This window comes from Xenopus laevis, chromosome 1L (assembly GCF_017654675.1).
Source record: "Xenopus laevis strain J_2021 chromosome 1L, Xenopus_laevis_v10.1, whole genome shotgun sequence".
NCBI classification, from domain to species: domain Eukaryota; kingdom Metazoa; phylum Chordata; class Amphibia; order Anura; family Pipidae; genus Xenopus; species Xenopus laevis.
In genome coordinates this window covers 23,842,669-23,862,892 of record NC_054371.1, presented here as the reverse complement: position 1 = coordinate 23,862,892, position 20,224 = coordinate 23,842,669, and the positions used below count along the sequence as shown (strand labels likewise).

The 20,224-nt window shown below is 42.0% G+C and overlaps 1 protein-coding gene across 1 annotated transcript in view; it reads right to left on the bottom strand.

The window, feature by feature from the left end:
- Positions 1-11,354: 11,354 nt before the first annotated feature.
- Positions 11,355-20,224, bottom strand: part of hgfac.L (HGF activator L homeolog) — a 35,558-nt gene continuing 26,688 nt past the window's right edge. The window contains exons 10-14 of the mRNA XM_018228386.2: positions 18,701-18,935; positions 15,369-15,508; positions 13,744-13,884; positions 12,943-13,091; positions 11,355-11,748 (exon numbers count right to left, since the gene is read on the bottom strand). Coding sequence (XP_018083875.1) covers positions 11,578-11,748; positions 12,943-13,091; positions 13,744-13,884; positions 15,369-15,508; positions 18,701-18,935 — 836 coding nt within the window. The 3' untranslated portion in view covers positions 11,355-11,577. The remainder of the gene's footprint in view (positions 11,749-12,942; positions 13,092-13,743; positions 13,885-15,368; positions 15,509-18,700; positions 18,936-20,224) is intronic.

Below are 20,224 nucleotides of genomic sequence, written 5' to 3'. Positions count from 1 at the left end.
CAGAAATAGGAGGAGGAGGAGAATTCTGACGTACCACTCTAGCGGGTCTCAACAGAGATACATGGAAGGAATTAAAAATCTTGAGTTCGGGAGGAAGATTTAACCTGAAAGTACATGGGTTGATAACATCAGATATAGAGAAAGGACCAATAAATTTGGGACCCAGTTTGGCTGAAGGGACTTTCAGAGAAATGTTTTTGGAGGAGAGCCAAACCTTGTCACCAACCTGATACACCGGAGAATCTCTCCGATGTTTGTCTGAAGCCCTCTTCTGAGCAGCTACTGCAGAAGATAATGACTTCTGAACCTCCTGCCAGGTCTTAGAAAATTCTTCCACAAAGGAATTAACAGCAGGAAGATCACATGAACCTGAGAATGAAAAAACTCTGGGATGAAGACCAAACACCGTGAAAAAAGGAGACTTGCCAGTGGAGGAATGAATGGCATTGTTATAGGCAAATTCGGCCCACGGAAGAAAATTAACCCAAAGTGCCTGATTGCAGGAGACATAACATCTAAGATATTGTTCCAGAGTCTGATTTGTCCTCTCAGTCTGACCATTGGTCTGGGGATGATATGCGGAAGAGAAAGACAAATCAGTACCCATTAATGAACAAAAAGCCCGCCAGAATCTGGACACAAATTGAACCCCCCTATCAGACACAATATTGAGAGGAGCCCCGTGAAACTTAAATATATGGACAATGAAAAGTTCAGCTAGAGTCTTGGCAGAGGGAAGGGTAGAAAGAGGAATAAAATGAGACATTTTACTAAAACGGTCCACCACTACCCAGATAACAGTATGCCCATTCGATGGAGGTGATTCTACAATGAAATCCATGGATATATGAGTCCAAGGTTTCTCAGGAATAGGAAGTGACTGCAGCAACCCTTGAGGTAAAAATCTAGATGGTTCAGATCATTGGCAGACTGGGCATGACTCAATATATTTGGCAACGTCTTGTCTTAAAGTCGGCCACCAGAGAGTACGAGACAACAAATCGCAAGTCTTCGCACAACCCGGATGACCAGCCACTTTAGAATCATGAGTCTTGTGAAAGACTGCTTCACGTAAATTACTAGGAACAAATAACTTGCCCACTGGAATATCAGGAGGGGAATCTACCTGGGCATTCGACAAGGAGGTAGAGAGATCCGGACTCAAGGCTGCCACAATCACCTCCTTAGGAACAATAGGGACTGGTTCCAAATCCTCCCTAGGCTTGGAGGCTTGGAGACAAAACTTCTAGAAAGGGCATCTGCTTTCAGATTCCTTTCTGCAGGCCTGTAGGTGATGAGAAAATTAAAACGTGAGAAAAACAATGACCACCTGGCTTGACGAGGATTTAACCGTTTAGCAGATTCTATGTACAACAGATTTTTATGATCTGTGAACACAAAAACCGTATGCTTGGCACCCTCAAGGAGATGTCTCCATTCCTCAAATGCCAATTTAATGGCAAATAATTCCCTATTGCCAATATCGTAGTTGACCTCAGCAGAGGAAAATTTTTTTGAGAAAAAGGCACATGGGTGAATTTTACCGGAGACAGGATGTCGTTGAGATAATACTGCTCCGGCACCGATCTCAGACGCATCAACCTCAACAATAAAAGGCAAAGATGAGTCTGGATGCCGGAGAACTGGAGCAGAAATTAAGGCCTCTTTTAAGAGACCAAAGGCCTCAACAGCCTCAGCAGACCAAATACTAGGGTCAACCCCTTTCTTCGTTAAGGCAGTAATTGGGGCCACCAATTTGGAAAAATTCAGAATGAATTCCCTATAATAATTAGCGAATCCTAGAAATCTCTGGATCGCTTTCAAAGAAAGAGGTTGTGCCCACTGCTGAATTGCTTGGACTTTAGTGGGCTCCATCTCAAGACCAGTTTGGGAAATAATATATCCAAGGAAAGGTACAGCAGAGACTTCGAAGAGACATTTCTCAAGCTTAGCATACAAATGATTCTGCCTTAACCTGGAAAGAACCTCCCGAACATGAGCACGATGAGAAAACAAATTCGAAGAAAAAATTAGAATGTCGTCTAAATACACAACGACAAACCGACCCAAAAGATCACGGAAGATATCGTTAACCAGTTCTTGAAAAACCAAGTATTCATAATGCCCATCTCGGGTATTAAAAGCGGTTTTCCACTCGTCCCCCTCCCTTATCCTGATTAGATTATAGGCACCCCTTAGATCCAATTTGGAAAAAATAACAGCCCCCTTCACTCTATCAAAGAGTTCAGAGATTAAAGGGAGAGGGTAACGATTCTTGACCGTGATCTTATTTAACCCTCTATAATCGATACAGGGTCTAAGAGTCCCATCCTTCTTCTTGACAAAAAAAACCCAGCCCCCGCAGGGGAAGAAGAAGATCTAATGAACCCCCGCTCCAAATTCTCTTTAATATATTCTTCCATGGCTAAAGACTCGGGGAGAGAAAGAGGATATGTCCTACCCTTGGGAGGAGAAGACCCAGACAATAATTCAATAGCACAGTCATAGGGTCTATGGGGGGTAAGGATTTGGCTGCTTTTTTACAGAAAACATCGGAAAAAGCGGCATAACAAGGAGGGAGACCCTTTAAAGAAGTAGCGGCCAGGGTCTGGACAGACTTAACACAAGAATACATACATGTAGGACTCCAATTCAAAATTTTACCAGAGGGCCAATCAACCTGGGGATTATGACCTTGTAACCAGGGAAGGCCTAAAATGACTGGAGTCTGTGGGCACTCGGTAATGAAAAATGAAAGGGATTCAAAATGATCGGAAATGGACATGTGAATAACCTTAGATCGAGTAGATACTAGTCCGGAACCCAAAGATCTACCATCAATGGCGGATAATCTGAAAGATGGAACCTGTGGTTCCCAGGGAATACCATGTTTTTGAATAAACCCAGAATCCAACAAATTACCCGCTGCCCCAGAATCCAAAAAGGCAGAGCTCTGCACACAACCACTGTCCCAACTCAAAAGAACCGGAATTAAAATTTGAGAAGATTGGGGAGTAGAAACGACATCACCTAAGCAAGACTCCCCAGACCCGCTTAGGTTCTGTCGTTTCCCGGTCTTTTGGGACAGGTGTTGCGAAAGTACCCCTTATCCCCACAATACAGACATAACCCCTTATTCCTCCTACGAACCCTCTCCTCGGAAGAGAGACGAGTAGAACCAATCTGCATAGGTTCTTCTAAAGATCTAGGAAAGACTTGTGGGGTGTTAAAGACATTTACAGAAGGAGGTGTAACATAGGTAACCTGCTCTTCCTGGAGTCTCTCTCTATGCCTTCGATCAATCTGGATAGCCAGATGCATGAGAGAATCCAGAGAAGACTGTGTAGGAAAATTTACAAGACTATCTTTAATAGCCGGAGCCAAACCAACCCTGAATTGACTCATAAGAGCCGTATCATTCCAGCCCGTCTCTACCGCCCAACGGTGGAATTCAGTACAATAATCCTCTGCCCGCCGTTTGCCTTGTTTAAGGGCACGTATGGCTGCGTCGGCAGAAGCGGCATGATCAGGATCATCGTAAATTATAGCCATAGCATTAAAGAAAGCCTCTAAAGAGTGCCGGGCTGGATCCCTACGAGACAAACTAAATGCCCAGAGCTGGGCATCACCCTGTAAGAGCGTAACTACAAAATTCACCCTAGATTCTTCAGTAGGGAAAGAATAGGGTAAAAAACTGAAATGTAGCTTACAGGCCTCTTGAAAAGTAAAAAACTTACTTCGATCCCCAGCAAACTTTTCGGGGAAAGGAACCTTGGGCTCATGGATGGTACTACCTGTAGGTGGAGGTAGAGAAGTGCTTGCCTGAGTAGTAGGATTACTCGGACCAGGAACAGGCTGTTGCTGCATCATGTCAAGTCTGGAAGAAAGACCGTGAAGACATTGCACAATATAGTCTTGCTTGTCCTCTTGTTCACCAAGCCTCTGTAGAAGATTCGCCAGAATCGCTTCCGAAGGAGTGGTGGAAGCAGTAGCTTCAGCTGGCTCCATCTTCTTAGTTTTTTGGGCCCAACGTAATGTAACGTACAGTATCCCACAACCCAGAGTAAACCCCAATGTCCCGGGCTCGGCTCACGCTTCGGCCTATAACCGCCGCCTTTCACGTCGGGAGGAGCCCTCCGCTACTCGGATGCCGCCAGGACTTAATAGTGAGGAGACTGAGGGAAGAACTCTGGGCGAGCAAGGGAACGTAACGTAAAGTTTATCAAAGTCCAGGAACGGGCCGAGTCAAAACCAATCGGGAATGCAGTACAAAATCGGTAAGCAGCAGAGTAATCGAGGTCACAGGCCTGGTCAGCAACTAACAGGGTCGAAGTACAGAACGGAATCCAAAGAGTAGTCAGGGACAAGCCAAAGGGTCAGGGCAGGCGGAAATCAAACAGGAATCAGGGATAGCCAAGGTCACAACAAGAATCACAGAAATAATCGCACCCAGGAACCATATACAGAACCTACGTTGGGCAAGGCACAAAAGGACTGATGGCCCTTTAAACACTTGAATTTGGCGCCATTGGACGCTGGCGAATCAGCGCTAGCGCCTGTGCAAACACGCCAACGCAATTGCGCCAGTGTGCCTGCACCTTTAATTCTCGCGCATGCGCGCCGCGCGCTCCATAGGAGCCGGCGCCTGGGGCCTAGCCGCATCGGCGGTGCGAGACGGGCGTCCCCGTCGAGGGGGCGGCAGGCGTCCCCGCCGTCCCCTGGGTAAGTTTCTTACACCCCATGTTCAGGTTTGGACTAGGCCAGAGAGACACCAGGAAAAACCTGGTGGTCCCCCTTCAAGGCCCCTGCCAACCCAGACCCAATCCCTTGCCCTCTGCCTTACCCTCCCCCATTGAACACTATCAGATCTGCTTGTTTGGCGAGGTCGCCAAACAAGTGGACCTTAACCTGATGTGCCCACTAACAACTGGGCGATATGGGGTGAATCTGAACGTTCGGCCATGGGGTCGAACTAGGGTTGCCACCTGTTCGGTTTTAACCTGAACAGTTTGGTTTTTCTAAGGCCGGTTCGGGTCTCAACTTTCTGTTCGGCTTTCAGCCTTGTGAAACCCAAACATTAATCTGGCCAAATGAAAACCAATTAAATACCAAGATCACTCACCTTGACATGGTTTAGTTATTATGAAGTGCAGCTAATTTCTTGTTATTAAAGAAACAGAAATAAGGATCAATCTAAAATAAGAAATAGTTTTTCTAAATGAGAATTGCTGTATTTCAGAGCTTTTTGAATAACTGATTTCTGTATAATAGATCCCATACCTGTAGGATTGGTCTCACTCATCGGGCAAAATAGATAGAGGTAGGGTTTCAACTGGACATCTCAGTTTGTGAAAGGGCTGTCCGTTCAAAACATTCTGTTAAAACTGGACAGAAATCCATCCATTTGCATATAAGTGATGTAATAACCCTGACCCAGCATCATAGCTCCACGACATCATTGTGTCTGCCGCTGATGTCATCATGCCCACCCCAAGATCACTGCTCCACCCCCAATGCTATCTGTCCAGCCCCCATTGTTTGGGTTTAGCCACCGGCAAAGGTGGCAACCATAGGCTGAACGATTGGATCACAATGCTGTGAATGTGCGCCGACGGGTCACAGGACCGCATCAACTAGCCGAAGCGGTCCTGGATCGCAGAAAAAATTCAAACTTGCCGATCTATATCTGCCTGATTTTTGGCTTGATATCGGGAGGACCCATCTGGAGCCCCCACACATGGGCAGATAAACTGCCGAATCGGTCTAAAGGACCGATATCGGCAGCTTTAATCTGCTCGTGTATGGCCACCTTTAGTATAAGTTGCGTGTGGATGGAGGGGTTGGCGGTGGGTGAGTGGGTGGATGGCAGGGGCCCCAGAACGGGGGGATCCCCAATGTTTGGGGATTCCTGGGGTAGCAGCCCCAGTGGGCCTGGTACACTCCAGTCCGACCCTGCCTATGTTGAAGGAGGTTCTATGTTTTTGTCCTTAGACTGGCTGTTAATACTGCAAGTCATTCAAATGTCTGCAAATTGGGAAACACTGATATACTATAACTATTACTGTTGCCATATTTTCCTGCACTACAATGATCTTCCAACTTACAAATGCTGCTGTACAATGCAAGGTTTCACTGTCAAGGGTGATTTGCACCACCTAAAAAACATGATAAGAAAGTTGCACCTAGATCTAGTGGAGCCTTGACGTGGTATGTAGGGTTGCCACCTTTCCTGGGAAAAATATTGGCCTTCCTATATATTTTAGGGATGCACCGAATCCAAGATTCAGTTCGGGATTCGGCCTTTTTAGTCAGAAATCAGATTCGGCCGAATCCTTCTGCTCAGTTGAACTGAATCCTAATTTGCATATGCAAAAGAAAAAGAAGGCAGAGTAGGCATGTGCCTAGGGCACAAGCTGGGGGGGGCAGTCATGTACCTCCTCTGTCGCCTACCCCATGTCCAGTCCCCTCTCTCCGTCTGTTATATTTGCGTGTCTATTTGGGCTACTGTGCATGTGCGCATTGTTCCAGCGCCTGTTCGGCTAGGTTGCCTAGGGCATCTGCCCAGCCTGGCCTGGCTCTCAGAGAATTAGAAAGGGGTTATTGGCACAAACCGTAATGATCAATTGCAGTTCCATTGAATTACTCAGGTAGGTATTAGCTGAAATTGTCAAGGTGTGATGCAGTCATTATGGTGCCATTGTCACCAGATTTCAGACTCTTTCAATCTCTGTGAGTTTCAGCCGACACCTACCTGAATAGTGCAATGGAACCATTGTGATTGGATATTGGTGTCTGTGTTAAAAGCCTTGCATCCTTAACTACCTGCCATATAAATATTCCATTTCTTCTTACTGGAGTGCTGCCTTCAGTGGCGTAACTAGATCTATAAGGGCCCTGGTGTGTAAATTTACAACTGGGCCCCCCAACACAACACTGCCCCCCACTGGGGAATTGGACTGGAACATGGTCTCCAATAGACTTCATTATAATCAAATAATTCAGTACTATGTACTTGATCCAAACTAAGCTATAATAAATCCTTACTGGAAGCAAAACCAGCCTATTGGGTTTATTTAATGTTTATGATGTTTATGTGATTTTCTAGTAGACTTAATGTATACGGAAAGATCCATTATCTGAAAACCCCCAGGTCCTGAGCATTTTGGATAACAGTTCCCATACCTGTACTCAGGATATAATAGGCACAGGATTCTGAAATACATTTTTTCCTGTGTTAATGAAAAGTGTTAATCAGTGCAGCATTAAAGGGGTCGTTCACCTTTACATTAACTTTAATATGATGCAGAGAGGGATTTTCTGAGAAACTTTGCAATTGGTTTTTTTCATTTTTTTTATTTGCAGTTTGCGTTATTTAGCTTTTTATTCGGCAGCTCTCCAGTTTGCAATTTCAGCAGTCTGGTTGCTAGTCACCAAATTACCCTAGCAACTATGAATTGATTTGAATGAAAGATTGGAATATGAATTGCAGAGAGCCTGATTTAAAAAAAAGTACCAATAACAATGAATGAATAGCCTTACAAGTCATTGTTGTTTAGATTGGTCAGTGACCCCCATTTGAAACCTGGAAAGAAGGAGAGAAATAAATAAATAATAAAAGAAAAAAATGAAGACCAATTGATCAGTTGATTAGAATTTACCATTCTATAACATACTAAAAGTTAACCTGAAGGTGAACCACCCCTTAAATCTTACACTGTGGGGGGGCATGTGCAAGACCTCTCTGCTAGTTACATTACAGGCACAACCTAGAGCAATAGGTGAATTGGTGCATGACTTTAGGCGCAGACAAATTGGAATTAAATATTTACAGACAGAACCATGGGAAATATCTTAGACCTCTTAAGTTCACTAACAACATTTACAGAGAACTGCCAGCCATTTTGGGGAAAAAGATAAATAATAATAAATAAATGTTGGTGTAAAATTAGGGAAAACAGGATATAAAATTAAGGGAAAGCAATGCAGGGGACTGTTCCTTCTGAATTGTGCTTAGTACAGGGGAATACCTATGCTGCCAGAGTTTTATGGGATCTCACTGTAAAGGCTATGAGCAAACTTAGGGACTGTTTCTGCAGAAATTAGACCATGCCCACTTTGAATATATAGATAGCTTAGCATCTAGTTTAGCTCTTTCTAAAGTATCTCAGTGTTCTGAAAAAAAGTCACCAATGCAATTTAATTTATAATGCCCACAAAACACTTAGTAGAATTAATGCAGTGGCAATTCCAAGTAAAATACCCCCAGAATTCATAGCAAGATGGCACTGTGGCAATTCCTTGTATAAATAACCCCAGAACTTGTATCAAGATGGCACATGGCAATTCCAAGTATAAATATCCCCAGAATTCATAACAAGATGGCACGGTGGCAATTCTATGTATAAATACCTCCAGAACTCATAGCAAGATGGCACGGTGGCAATTCCTTGTATAAATACCGCCAGAATTCATAACAAGATGGCACATGGCAATTCCAAGTATAAATATCCCCAGAATTCATAGCAAGATGGCACATGGCAATTCCAAGTATAAATATCCCCAGAACTCATAGCAAGATGGCACGGTGGCAATTCCAAATATAAATACCCCCAGAATTCATAGCAGGGTGGCAAAGTGGCCATTCTATGTATAAATACCCCCAGAACTCATAGCAAGATGGCACATGGCAATTCCATATATAAATACCACAAATAATAAAAAATGAAAACCAATTGCAAATTGTCTCAGAATATCACTCTCTACATCATACTAAATGTTAATTTAAAAGTGTCAATCAAGGGAATCCTGCCCGGTTTTCCATATTTGGAAAACCGGGCAGGAAGTTTTGACCTGGGCAGCCCTTCAAAATACCGGGCTGTCAGAATGAATGTTTAACCAACTGATACTTCATATCGTATTAAGTGGGACATTAAAGAATCTTACCAAACTGGAATATATATTTAAGTAAATATTGCCCTTTTACATCTCTATCCTTGATCCCCTATTATGTGATGGTCCGTGTGCTGCCTCAGAGATCACCTGACCAGAAATACTGCAGCTCTAACTGTAACAGGAAGAAGTCTTAAGTATTAATTGGCTCATGTGACCTAACAAGTCTGTGTGCCCTTGGTTTGTTTCTGTGCACTGTGAATCATAGGATCCCAGGGGATGGCAATTTTCTGTTTAGGATCACCCAATGGCTCATACTACTAAACATTGTTTATTTAGATGAAGCAGGGTTTTACATATGAGCTGTTTTGTACAATATATTTTTATAGAGACCCACATTGTTCAGGGGTATAGTTTTCCTTTAAAGCTAAAGGTGCTCTTGGAAGTTTTTCCACCATTAAAGCAATTTTGGTGCTTGCTCGATCATGCGTTTGCCTCTTGCTGGTTACTTTTCTGACATCTGCCTGTCAATGTATCCACCACGTGTATCCATAGACTGATGATCACAAGCTTTATGCCTTAGGCCTCAGCACAGAACTGCCTTATACAGATACAGAAATCATAACAATATCACACAATGAACCAGCATGCTCAGCACCAAATGCTGAAATATTTAGAGAAAATCTATTTTAACATTCTATGACATGTACATTTAGTTATTTGGTGGGCCTTGAATTACATAACCTGTTACTAATACCATCAGTTTGCCACTGCAGTGCAAGGGTTTGAAAGCCGTGTACAGTTATGGGATTCCGTTATCTGGAAACCCGTTATTCAGAAAGCTCCGAATTAAGGAATGGTCATCTCCCATAGACTCAATTTTATCCAAATAATCCACATTTTTAAAAATGATTTTCTTTTTCTCTGTAATAATAAAACAGTAACCTTGTACTTGATCCCAAATAAGATATAATTAATCCTTATTGGAAACAAAACCACCCTATTGGGTTTATTTCATGTTCGCATGATTTTCTAGTAGAAGGGAGGAAGATCTAGATTTTGGAAAGATCCTTTATCTGGAAAACCCGGGTCCCGAGTATTCTGGATAAAAGGTCCCATACCTGTACTAATAATTAAAAATGTAAACAAAGTGTGTCTATAGATAGATGAATAGACAGAGAGAAAAAAGAGAGAGAGAGATAGATAGATGATAGATAGATATGGAGATTGGTAGAGAGAGATAGAGAGATAGATGATAGAGAGATAGATAAATAAAGAGCGATAGATATAGAGATAGATAGAGAGACAGATGATAGACAGATGAGATAGCTAGATAGATAGATAGAGATAGATGATATAAATAAAATATGAGATAGATAGATGATAGAGAGAGAGATAGAGAGAGAGAGAGAGAGAGAGAGAGAGAGAGAGAGAGACAGATGAGAGAGAGAGAGAGAGAGAGAGAGAGAGAGACGGACGCGATAGATGGATGATAGATGATATAGATAAATATGAGATAGATGCTAGATGGAGAGAGAAAGATAGAGAGATAGATAGAGAGATAGAGAGATAGAGAGATAGATGATAGAGAGATAGATAGATAGATAGATAGATAGATAGATAGATAGATAGATAGATAGATAGATAGATAGATAGATAGATAGATAGATAGAATGGATAGATGATAGATTAGATAGATGACACACAGAGAGAGAGAGAGAGAGAGAGAGATGATAGATAGTTAGATAGATAGATAGACAGACAGACAGACAGACAGACAGACAGACAGACAGACAGACAGACAGACAGACAGACAGACAGACAGACAGACAGACAGACAGACAGATAGATAGATAGATAGATAGATAGATAGATAGATAGACAGATGGATAGGATAGATGATAGATTAGATAGATGATAGATTAGATAGATGACAGAGAGAGAGAGAGAGAGAGAGAGATCCACTGTGTACATTTAAAAGCTGTACTAGGTGTTCTGAAGGCTGTAGAAATTAATGAAATTCAGGGTATGAGCCCATATAAATATCTGTGCATCTGTACAAACTGTTTCTGACCTTGAATTTTCACTTTGACAAATGAAGAATTTCAAATGAAAGTGTTGTAATAGATCATTTTTCATGTTGTTTGTACTGTTTGAATCTGGGAGGAGGATCTCTTTGAGGATACATTATGTTTCTGAGTTATTTTCTGTGATTTTGCTATAAATTCCTATGAGTCAGCTTCTATAAGGAACAGTGCGTACCCTGCATTACTATTATAACCCTATTAGGCTTATGGCTTATAAGTATCTTGTTCATTTTGTCACGCTTAAAATGGGATACATGCACATTTTCAAATTCACCCATACCAGTGTTTTGTTTTTGTTTTTTGTTTTTTTACACAATTCCTATTGGAATCAATGGAGGGGACGATTTAGAAGAATAAAGGACAAGCAAGACCGCAATATAATATCTTGAAAATCATTATTATTCAACATTATTGAAGCCTATATATATCGTATATACAATTACAGTTTGAAATACTACAATGATGGTGTTTTTAATTGTTAATGTTTCTACATGAAAGATGCCCTTACTCTTACTGTCATCTTATTGGAGTAAGAAAAAGAGGATAAAATGAAAACTGCCACCAATTCAAATATCTATGGGACGTATATGGGTTCCGAGCTCTAGTCAGTTTTCTTCGGCATGATTTTGCGATTGATCCAGTCCACGTAGTTGGAGACTTTGGTGTAGACTCCGGGCTTGTTGAAGCTGCCACATCCGTCTCCCCAGCTGACAATGCCCCACAGATAGGATATCTTGTCCTTTTCACAAGCCAGAGGTCCTCCGGAGTCCCCCTATAATACACAGCATTGTTTTGGGGGTTTTTTTTTCATTTCCTTTCCACCCCCCATGGTAACAAGGAAGTAAAATTAGAGTTCAGCTATAATGGCACCTTACTCTATACTAGCCATCTGCCATATTTTATCAGCATGTGTTGGGTGGTTGGTGGGAGGCTTTGTGGAGGGTATAGTTAGTGATGGGTGAATCTGTGCTGAAAAATTTGTGAATTTACAGCAAAATTCGAGAAACGGAAAAAAATTCACGAAACGCATTGAAGACAATGGGCGGCAATTTTGACACGAGCGACAATTTTTATACGTGCGACTATTTGGTCCAAATGCAAGTCAATGGGCATCCGAATAATTGTGACGCACCAAAATTTTGACACACGACAATTTTTATGCACACAACAAGTTCGATTTTTTTTTTCTTTTTTTTCTGGACACAGTGGATTTTTTGCCGGCGAATTGTCGCCACAGTTTCACGTATTTATTCGCTTGCGGTGAAACGCGGAAATTCGCTGCAAATTAGTGTCTGCCGAATTTATATGCCCATCACTAGGTATAATACACGTTACAAAGTCCAGCACAGGACCCCCAATGTCTTGGCACAGCTTTATTTAGCCAATGTCAATATTGTTAATGCTACTGCCGCTGCCAGCTGCTAAAATGCAGCAGTTGGCAGAGTATAAGTCCATTTGGCTTAGCTCTTATATATACAAGTCCAGTAAGGCTCTGATGTGTCTAGTGCAGTTAGGCTAATAAAAACACATTTCTGGTTGCTGTGGCTTAATGCACCCAAGCAACTACAGTAGAAACCAATTTTACATTTTTCAGGGGACCAAAAAAAAAATGGTGTAAAATCCAGGAAAATGTAAAATCAGGGAAATGTATTCTGCATAATATATAGGTGGGACCACAGAACAACAATGTAAAATGAGGGAAAACTTAAAATCAGGGGACTTCCATCCTCGGAGTTTAATAAATTCTGAAAAATTTGTAATTTTTTTAAAGTCCGATTTTATAAAAAAAAATGTTTTATTATAAAAAGATTTTTGCATTCGGAGTTTAGTAAATAACCCCCTAAAAGTTAATTTAAAGATGAACAACTCATTTGAAGAGACCCGAGTCGCTAATACAGGAATTTTAATGGGCAAGTACCGGTAATTAAGAGCTGATTTTCCTATTGTGTTGCCCATTTTTCCTTACCTGACAGGCATCTATAGTGCAGTCAAAATATCCCGCGCAGAACATATTTTCACTGATCTCTGCCCCGTAGATTTCGGGGCTGCTGCATTTGTTGTTGGGCACAAGTGGCACAATTGCTTCTTGTAGATTTTGTGCATATTCTGTTGAATCTGAAAGATTAGAGTTTTTCAACCATCAGTCCATCTGCTGGTGTTAAAACTTGAGGCAAATCCTCCAAAATCGAAAACCTAGACAGTGATCCCCAACCAGTGACTTGTGAACAACATGTTCCTCACTAACCCCTTGGACGTTGCACCCAGTGGCCTCCTGGTTTGGAGGCAAGTTTTGGTTGCATAAAACCAGGTGTTCTGCCATACAGAGACTCCTGTAGGCTGCCAGTCCATATGGGAGCTATCACATAGTCAATTTGGCATCCCTAGGAACCTTTTCCATGCTTGTGTTGCTCCTCAACTCTTTTTACATTTGAATGTGGCTTACAGGGAAAAAAAAAGGTTGGGGAGCCCTGACTTAAAGGACCAGATAACCCAACTGATTGCATGTATCAAGTCACTGATAAATTTGGAAATACACTGGCCAGAAGCTGATACAGTAAAATTTAACTGATGAGCTATAGCTAAATAGTGGGTGTATGAAGGTGCAGTATGCATTTGTCAAATGGCTGCAGGAATTGCTTTATAAACCCAACATGATGATCCCAACGAGTGGAAACGGCCATGTATGGCCAGCTTGACTTTGTGAATGCAACAATCTGTCATCTGCACCATTACATTACACCCATGGTCTTGGCCTAGTTTTCTTTACCTTGATGCATGCGACCCCATCCGGCAATCTGGCAATGGTGGTCATCAGTAAAAGGAACGTTCACATTGGGTAGACAGATGGTCTGGACGAACTGGTTCTTCTTCGCACACATTTTGTTAACTCTCTTCAGTTTTATTAGAACTAAGGCAAACACAATAAGAGGATAAAGTAATCATATGGCCCAGGCTAAGGAGGAGGCTGTTGTTGAGCAGCATCCCCTTTTGGACAAGATGGGCAAGATGGTTGCGTTTTGTTCAGTCCCTTGAACTTGCACTTGATAGTTTTCTAAACACCCTTTTTTCTTACATACTGTACTTTCTAACTTTGTTTAATAATTTCAAATTTTTTTGGCCATCCCCCAGTATGCCTAAAATAAGCCTTGATCATAAGCAGACCAATACACCTCTGTAAGTAACCCCTTTTTGATAGGCCACACCCATTTTCAGCTGAACCAGGACTAAAACTTAGCATTGAATTGGAAGGAATAAACCTATACAATGCCATATAGACCAGCTTTAAGGTGTCAATGCTGAGTAAAGTAGGAGGCGAAGCCTAACTGGGTGCAAGGTAGGTACAGTATGTGCACTTAGAAGCACAGCAATATCCTTCTTGAGGTGCATATTTTGGAATAACAAAGGGTTTACTTGAGAAATTAGGCAAGGATGGCCTTAGTAAATCTAGCCTCTGTCTTTCAAAAACTATTATAGTGTGTTAAATTTTTGTAGATTTCATTAAATTGAATTGTTATATAAAACTGGCATTTCAGGCAACATTTCAACTTAAAGGAAAACTAAAGCCTAATGAAAAAAGTAGACTAGAAATGTTGTAATTATGTTTTGCGCTTCTGTCCAACCCAAGGCAACCACAGCCCTTTAGGGTAAGGCCACACGAGGAGATTCGGGGAGATTTTGTCGCCTGGCGACTAATCGCCACGTCTTTTGCGCGACTATCTCCCCGAACTGCCTCTGCGTTTTTCCCCATAGGCTACAGCGCAAAGTCGCCTGCGCTAATGCACACGCGGCGATGCGTTTTCAATAGTCGCCCAAAGTTGCCTCAAAATTTTGAATCAGTGAAGATCTGTGTCTACAAAGATGCCCCAGTAGCTCCCCATCTTCTTTTCTGCTGATTCACTGCACATGCTCTGTGCTGCTGTCACTTACTGAGCTTAGGGACCCACTCACAATATACAGTACACATAGAATAGAAATGTCACAATATAAGGCTGATTAGTAATTAATACAGATAATTACTACATGGCAGCACAGAAACCAGTGCAATTAGCATCAGAATTTAATAATCAGCCCTGTAGCATCAGCTTATATTACAGACCAACCTCATTTTCTGCTGGATAATTAGTGACGAGCCCTAAGCTTAGCTTCTCAACAGCCAATCAGAGCCCACTGAGCATGTGAGTGTCACAGACACTTTCCAAGATGGTGACCCCCTGTGACAAGTTTGAAGTCCTGGATCATTGCTGCTATTGACAAGCTGAAACTTTAGCCTCGTGCAATAAGTTCAGTATATAAAATATGGCATTTTTAGCCATATTGATTTTTAAGGTTTACTTCCCGTTTTAATGTTGTGTGATGTATAGATATTCAGTTTACTTTATGTTGCTTACTCACCAATATCATGTTCATTGCGCTTAAAGACTGAGTATTTGTCATAAAAAATGTATCTTTCGACCTCAAAGGTTTGTGTGACATCTGTAGTTTGGTTGAAGAACTGCTGTCCAAGGACCACATGGATTTTTGACTTTGGAGGGCTGCGGAAGGACAAACAGAGTTTAATGGCTAATTCCACAGTAGAGGAGAAATGCAATGAGATCATTCCCACTTAGGTGCAATGTAATAACTGGTGCAGGGATTACGGGGGGGTAGTGATCCATAGCAACCAATCAGCAGGTAGCGTTTACTGGTCTACTGTTTGACAACAAAGATCTATTTTTTTGCTCTGGGTTACTAGGATTGGAGTATATGTTTTCACTTGTTACTTCTTAAAAGGAAACTATCGTGAAAATTAAAATTTATTATAAGCTTCATCGCAAGAAAATAGGGAACTTTCTAAATATCAAAAATCTATTTAAAGTTTTTAAGTTACTCTTCAGCAGTTTGTCTTTCACCATGCAGCTTTTTGTCCAGTCATTTGAAAGGCAGTTGGCTCTAATACATTCTCTAGGCAAAGGGAGTATAGACCAAAGGTCATCCAAAACGTAAATCTGGCTCCTGCATCTAGAAAGACATTCTGGACACACAAGTTGATATTCAGAACATCGGAATGGTTGGACAGCCTGTGGTTTACAGGATCACATATTGGGCAACCAAGTGGCAATAACAAAAAAACTATTTGCTATTACCCAATTTAATATGCTTTTTGAAATTTCGCCAGAAGGTTTTAGGGGTTCCTCTAACTATGAGAGACTAGAGCATATTTTGGTAGAAGATAGAAAAGTTGGTGGGTTCCCAGAATGAGTGTCATAATCAACGATACAGATGAGCCAACCTCTTGGGGTAGATGATAAGGAAGCACAGAGTTGTCCTGGAGGTTGTTACACAGTTTCGTTTTTATTTCTAAATTACACTGGTTACACTGCAAATAATTCACTCTACAATATAACATTTCATTCCTAACCCTACCAGTGTATTTTTTTTAGTTGTAATATTGGTGCAGGTCATTTTGCCTTGTCATGTGCTTTCAGAAAGAGCCAGCACTTTTGGATGGAACTGCTTTCTGGCAGGCTGTTGTTTCTCCTACTCAATGTAACTGAATGTGTCTCTGTGGGACCTGGATTTTTCTTTAGAGTGCTGTTATTATATCTACCAGGGAGCTGTTGTTTTGTGTTAGGGAGCAGCTATCTGGTTACCTTCCGATTGTTATGTTGTTAGGCTGCTGGGGGGGAGGGGTGATACTCAAATTTGCATTATAGCAAAAAAAAAAGTTTATCAGAGCAAAAGTCTCATGACTGGGGGCTCCTGGGAAACTGTTACTATGAGACAAATTCCCTAAGCGGCACGAATTCGCTAGCGACCACTTTGTCCACTTAGCATCACTTCGACAGGCGTAAATTCGCTAGGACAACTCTAATTTTCTAAAATGCGAAGTTGCATCCAGGGCGCCGAACACTAGCGATGTTGTGCTATCGTTACTTTGACAAGCAGAGCGAAGTTGCGGTAGTGTTGGTTAATTTGCATACGGCGGGAAGTGAAAGTTGAATGGACGTATATGTTGCAGCAAATACATTACACTACACAAGTCCAGGGAACATTAATAAAATAAAGTTGTTATATTGCCCTACACATGAGCCCACTGTATAGTTTATGTGCCATATGTTAGGAAATGTAGGGGGGAACTTGGGTACCCCAAAAAATTTTTTACGGTCTTTTGCAGGCTGAAAAAAGAAAAAGACGCCAGTGTTTTTTGTGACTTTGTCTGTTCGCCTTACGTCTGTTCGCCAGAGCAAAAATTCGGCTGGCAGTGCGAAGCGACGCTAGCGTCTATCTCCTTCACTATCGAAGTTACGCCTGCGCCCATTAGGTAATCGGTGTAGTTACGAAATGACGTCACGCTGACGAATTTTCGCTAGCGTTAGTCACTTCGCCCTTTAGGGAATCTGCCCCTATGTCTAGCCCCATGTCAGATTTCAAAATTAAATCAAAATTTATCAGTTTGCTCTTTTGAAAAATGGATCCAGTGCAGAATTCTGCTGGAGCAGCAATATTAACTGACGTGTTTTGAAAAAAACATGTTTTCCCAGGACAGTATCCCTTTAACTTTCTGGCATAATCAGTCTGCATTGTGGTAATTATGAATTTTCAGGTTTAGGCACCTTCTCTGGGTTTCCGAGAGCCTATTGTAATATCCTTTTCATCTTCATGTCCTCAACTTTGAAATAGGCCAAAAACCTCCATCTCACCAGGCTACAGTAAGAAGCCACACACCGATCATTGGAATGGGATAATGGTGATAGGCACAAATGATAGCCATTGCTATTATGCATAAATATTGCCTATGCTGGGAAAATAAAAACACAATAAAATAACTATTTCATCATACTTCTTCAACAAGAAATGGTAACAAGAGCTTATAGGGTTTTTTTTGCTTTACTTTATGCTAACTTTGTGAGTAAGGAGGAGGCCTAGCACATTTAACTACTCCTAAGCAACTAATGACCTAAAACACTTTGCTGCACCTCCCAGTGTCTACATTATTGCAAACTCTCTTACTGGACATTTTTAGTGCCTGTGTGTAGAGACTATGGTTCTCAACTGGTTGGTATTCAGTGGTGTAACTATAAAGAGAGCAGACCCCGCGATAGCAGGGGGGCCCAGACCACAGGGTCTACTTCCTCTACAGTTACGTGGAACCGTCTTCCCCAGCCGCTCTTGTGGTGTTTGTATGAATGACAGCTCTCTTACCTTTGGCCGGGGAAGGGGGATACAGGCTGCTTTGGCGCTGGGCGAAAAGGGGGTGGGGAGTAGGTGGGCATGAGGCAGGAGTCAGCGATGTAGGGAGTGGGCCAGGTTGTGCAGAATGGTGGGTGGTTGGAAAGTGCAGCATGCCAATTTTTTTGTAGGGAATCCCAGTGCACTTTAGTTGTCTGTATTTGACAGTCCTAGCCAGTAAATCACCAGCTAGGGCTAGCAATGATATTATCAACTCTTCAGCAATGTACTTGCTGGTAAATTTGAAATGCCCTATAAATCCCTCCTTTTTTTTACCCTCTCTGCTGCCAATCTAGCCACAGACCCACCCATTTCCCCACCTAGTCCACCCATTTTCTTGCCAAACCCACCTTTCTTCCACATAACCCTCCTGTTTTCCCATCCCCATTGCCCAAGTGACATTCCAATTCCAAAGGCCGGTATTAGGTAAGAAAAAAAGGTGGCAACCCTAACAGTGCCAGATCTTTTAATATAAAATTAACGTGTGTTGTACTTTTAAAGGCGCAATCATTCACCTGTCTGCAAAGCAATGAGCGGCGGAGACCACCCAGCATGGATGAATGAGGCTTCCAGCACAAAAATAGTTGCCAATATATATCCCAGCAATCCAAGGGTGGGCGCCAGGTAAAGCTGAATTGCCACCCAGGATCCGGCCTCTTGCAACAACGCGCTTTTCATGTTTTTTGCCACATTTTGGCTGTGCGGGTACAGCAGCATCTTCTTGCATAACCACTCTCCTTCCCTTGTTACCTACAAAAAAATTAAGAAAATTGTATCTTCATAAAGTTCCCATGGGCCCAAACACAATAAATCTTATACACATTCTATCATGGTTGTGTAGAGGAGAGATAAATAGTTGCCCTTTATTCAGACAGTCCCCTAAGGTGGTTTCATCAGCTAAAACCAGACCACTAATCTAAGGTTTAGAGTGGTCCTTAACATAGCTAGGAAAGCCGAGCCTTTCTTAAGTTTAAGCAAGCCAGCCAGGAACCCGAGGTGATCCAGCCAGCCACCTCGCCCCTGTCATAGGTCACATTAGGCATGATAGATAGGAATAGGTTAGCTAGTGAGCAGCCTGAGCTCCACTGAGGAGATTAGAATCCTGTGTGCACCACCCCAGAGTAGGGACTAAGATACAGAATTAGAGACTACAGTAGTTCTCCAAGGTTCCACTTTCAGAAGAATTCTGAAAGCTGGGGGTGCTATTTGAGTTGAAATAATCCATGGCTATATGACCAACCCCTTATAGGTAATGCATTGGATGCTTAAACCTGTATTTGTGAGTATAAAAGTCTCCTCCTGTATGAATCAAGTTAATAAAGCCTTTATTGTTGAGTTCAAGAATCACTGCCGACGATTTATTAAATTATACTGGAGAAGTATAGATCAGCTACACCCTGCCTCATACAGTACATATGTAAGGGCCCACGGCTGCAGATTAAGAGTCACATGAATATTATTGGTAAAGCTATCCCTGGAGCAATGGATTTCTTCATTTAACTATCATCTTACCATCGTATAGTCTACTACTTATTTTATGTCAGTCTTCGGAATCTGAAGATGGTTTCTGATTAGGGTTGCCACCCGGCCGGTATTTTACCGGCCTAGCCGGTGAAACACCTGCCAAGGCCGGGGCCAGTATTACAAATTTACCGGCCGGCAAGACCTTTCAAAAAAGGTGGCAACCCTATCTCTGATACACCACAAAACATATTCATATAGCAGAAGAATAACAGCTCAGTACATATTACTAGACCCATAGTACTTCTTTCGAGAAGCCTACCCTCACTCTGCTTAACTACCAAACGCAACACCACATACAATACCACATTTCTCACCCACTTAATTCGATCTTGCCCACTCCCACACCTTGTGTATTACTCCCTTCCCTTTAGACTGTATGCCTATGCATAGGGCCTTCCTCACCTTTTGTACCTGTATTGATTGTGATGTTTGTTACTCCATATATTCTATGTATGTGATTCATGTGATGTAGTTGTATAATCACATTTACTCTACAGTGCTACGCAATATGTTGG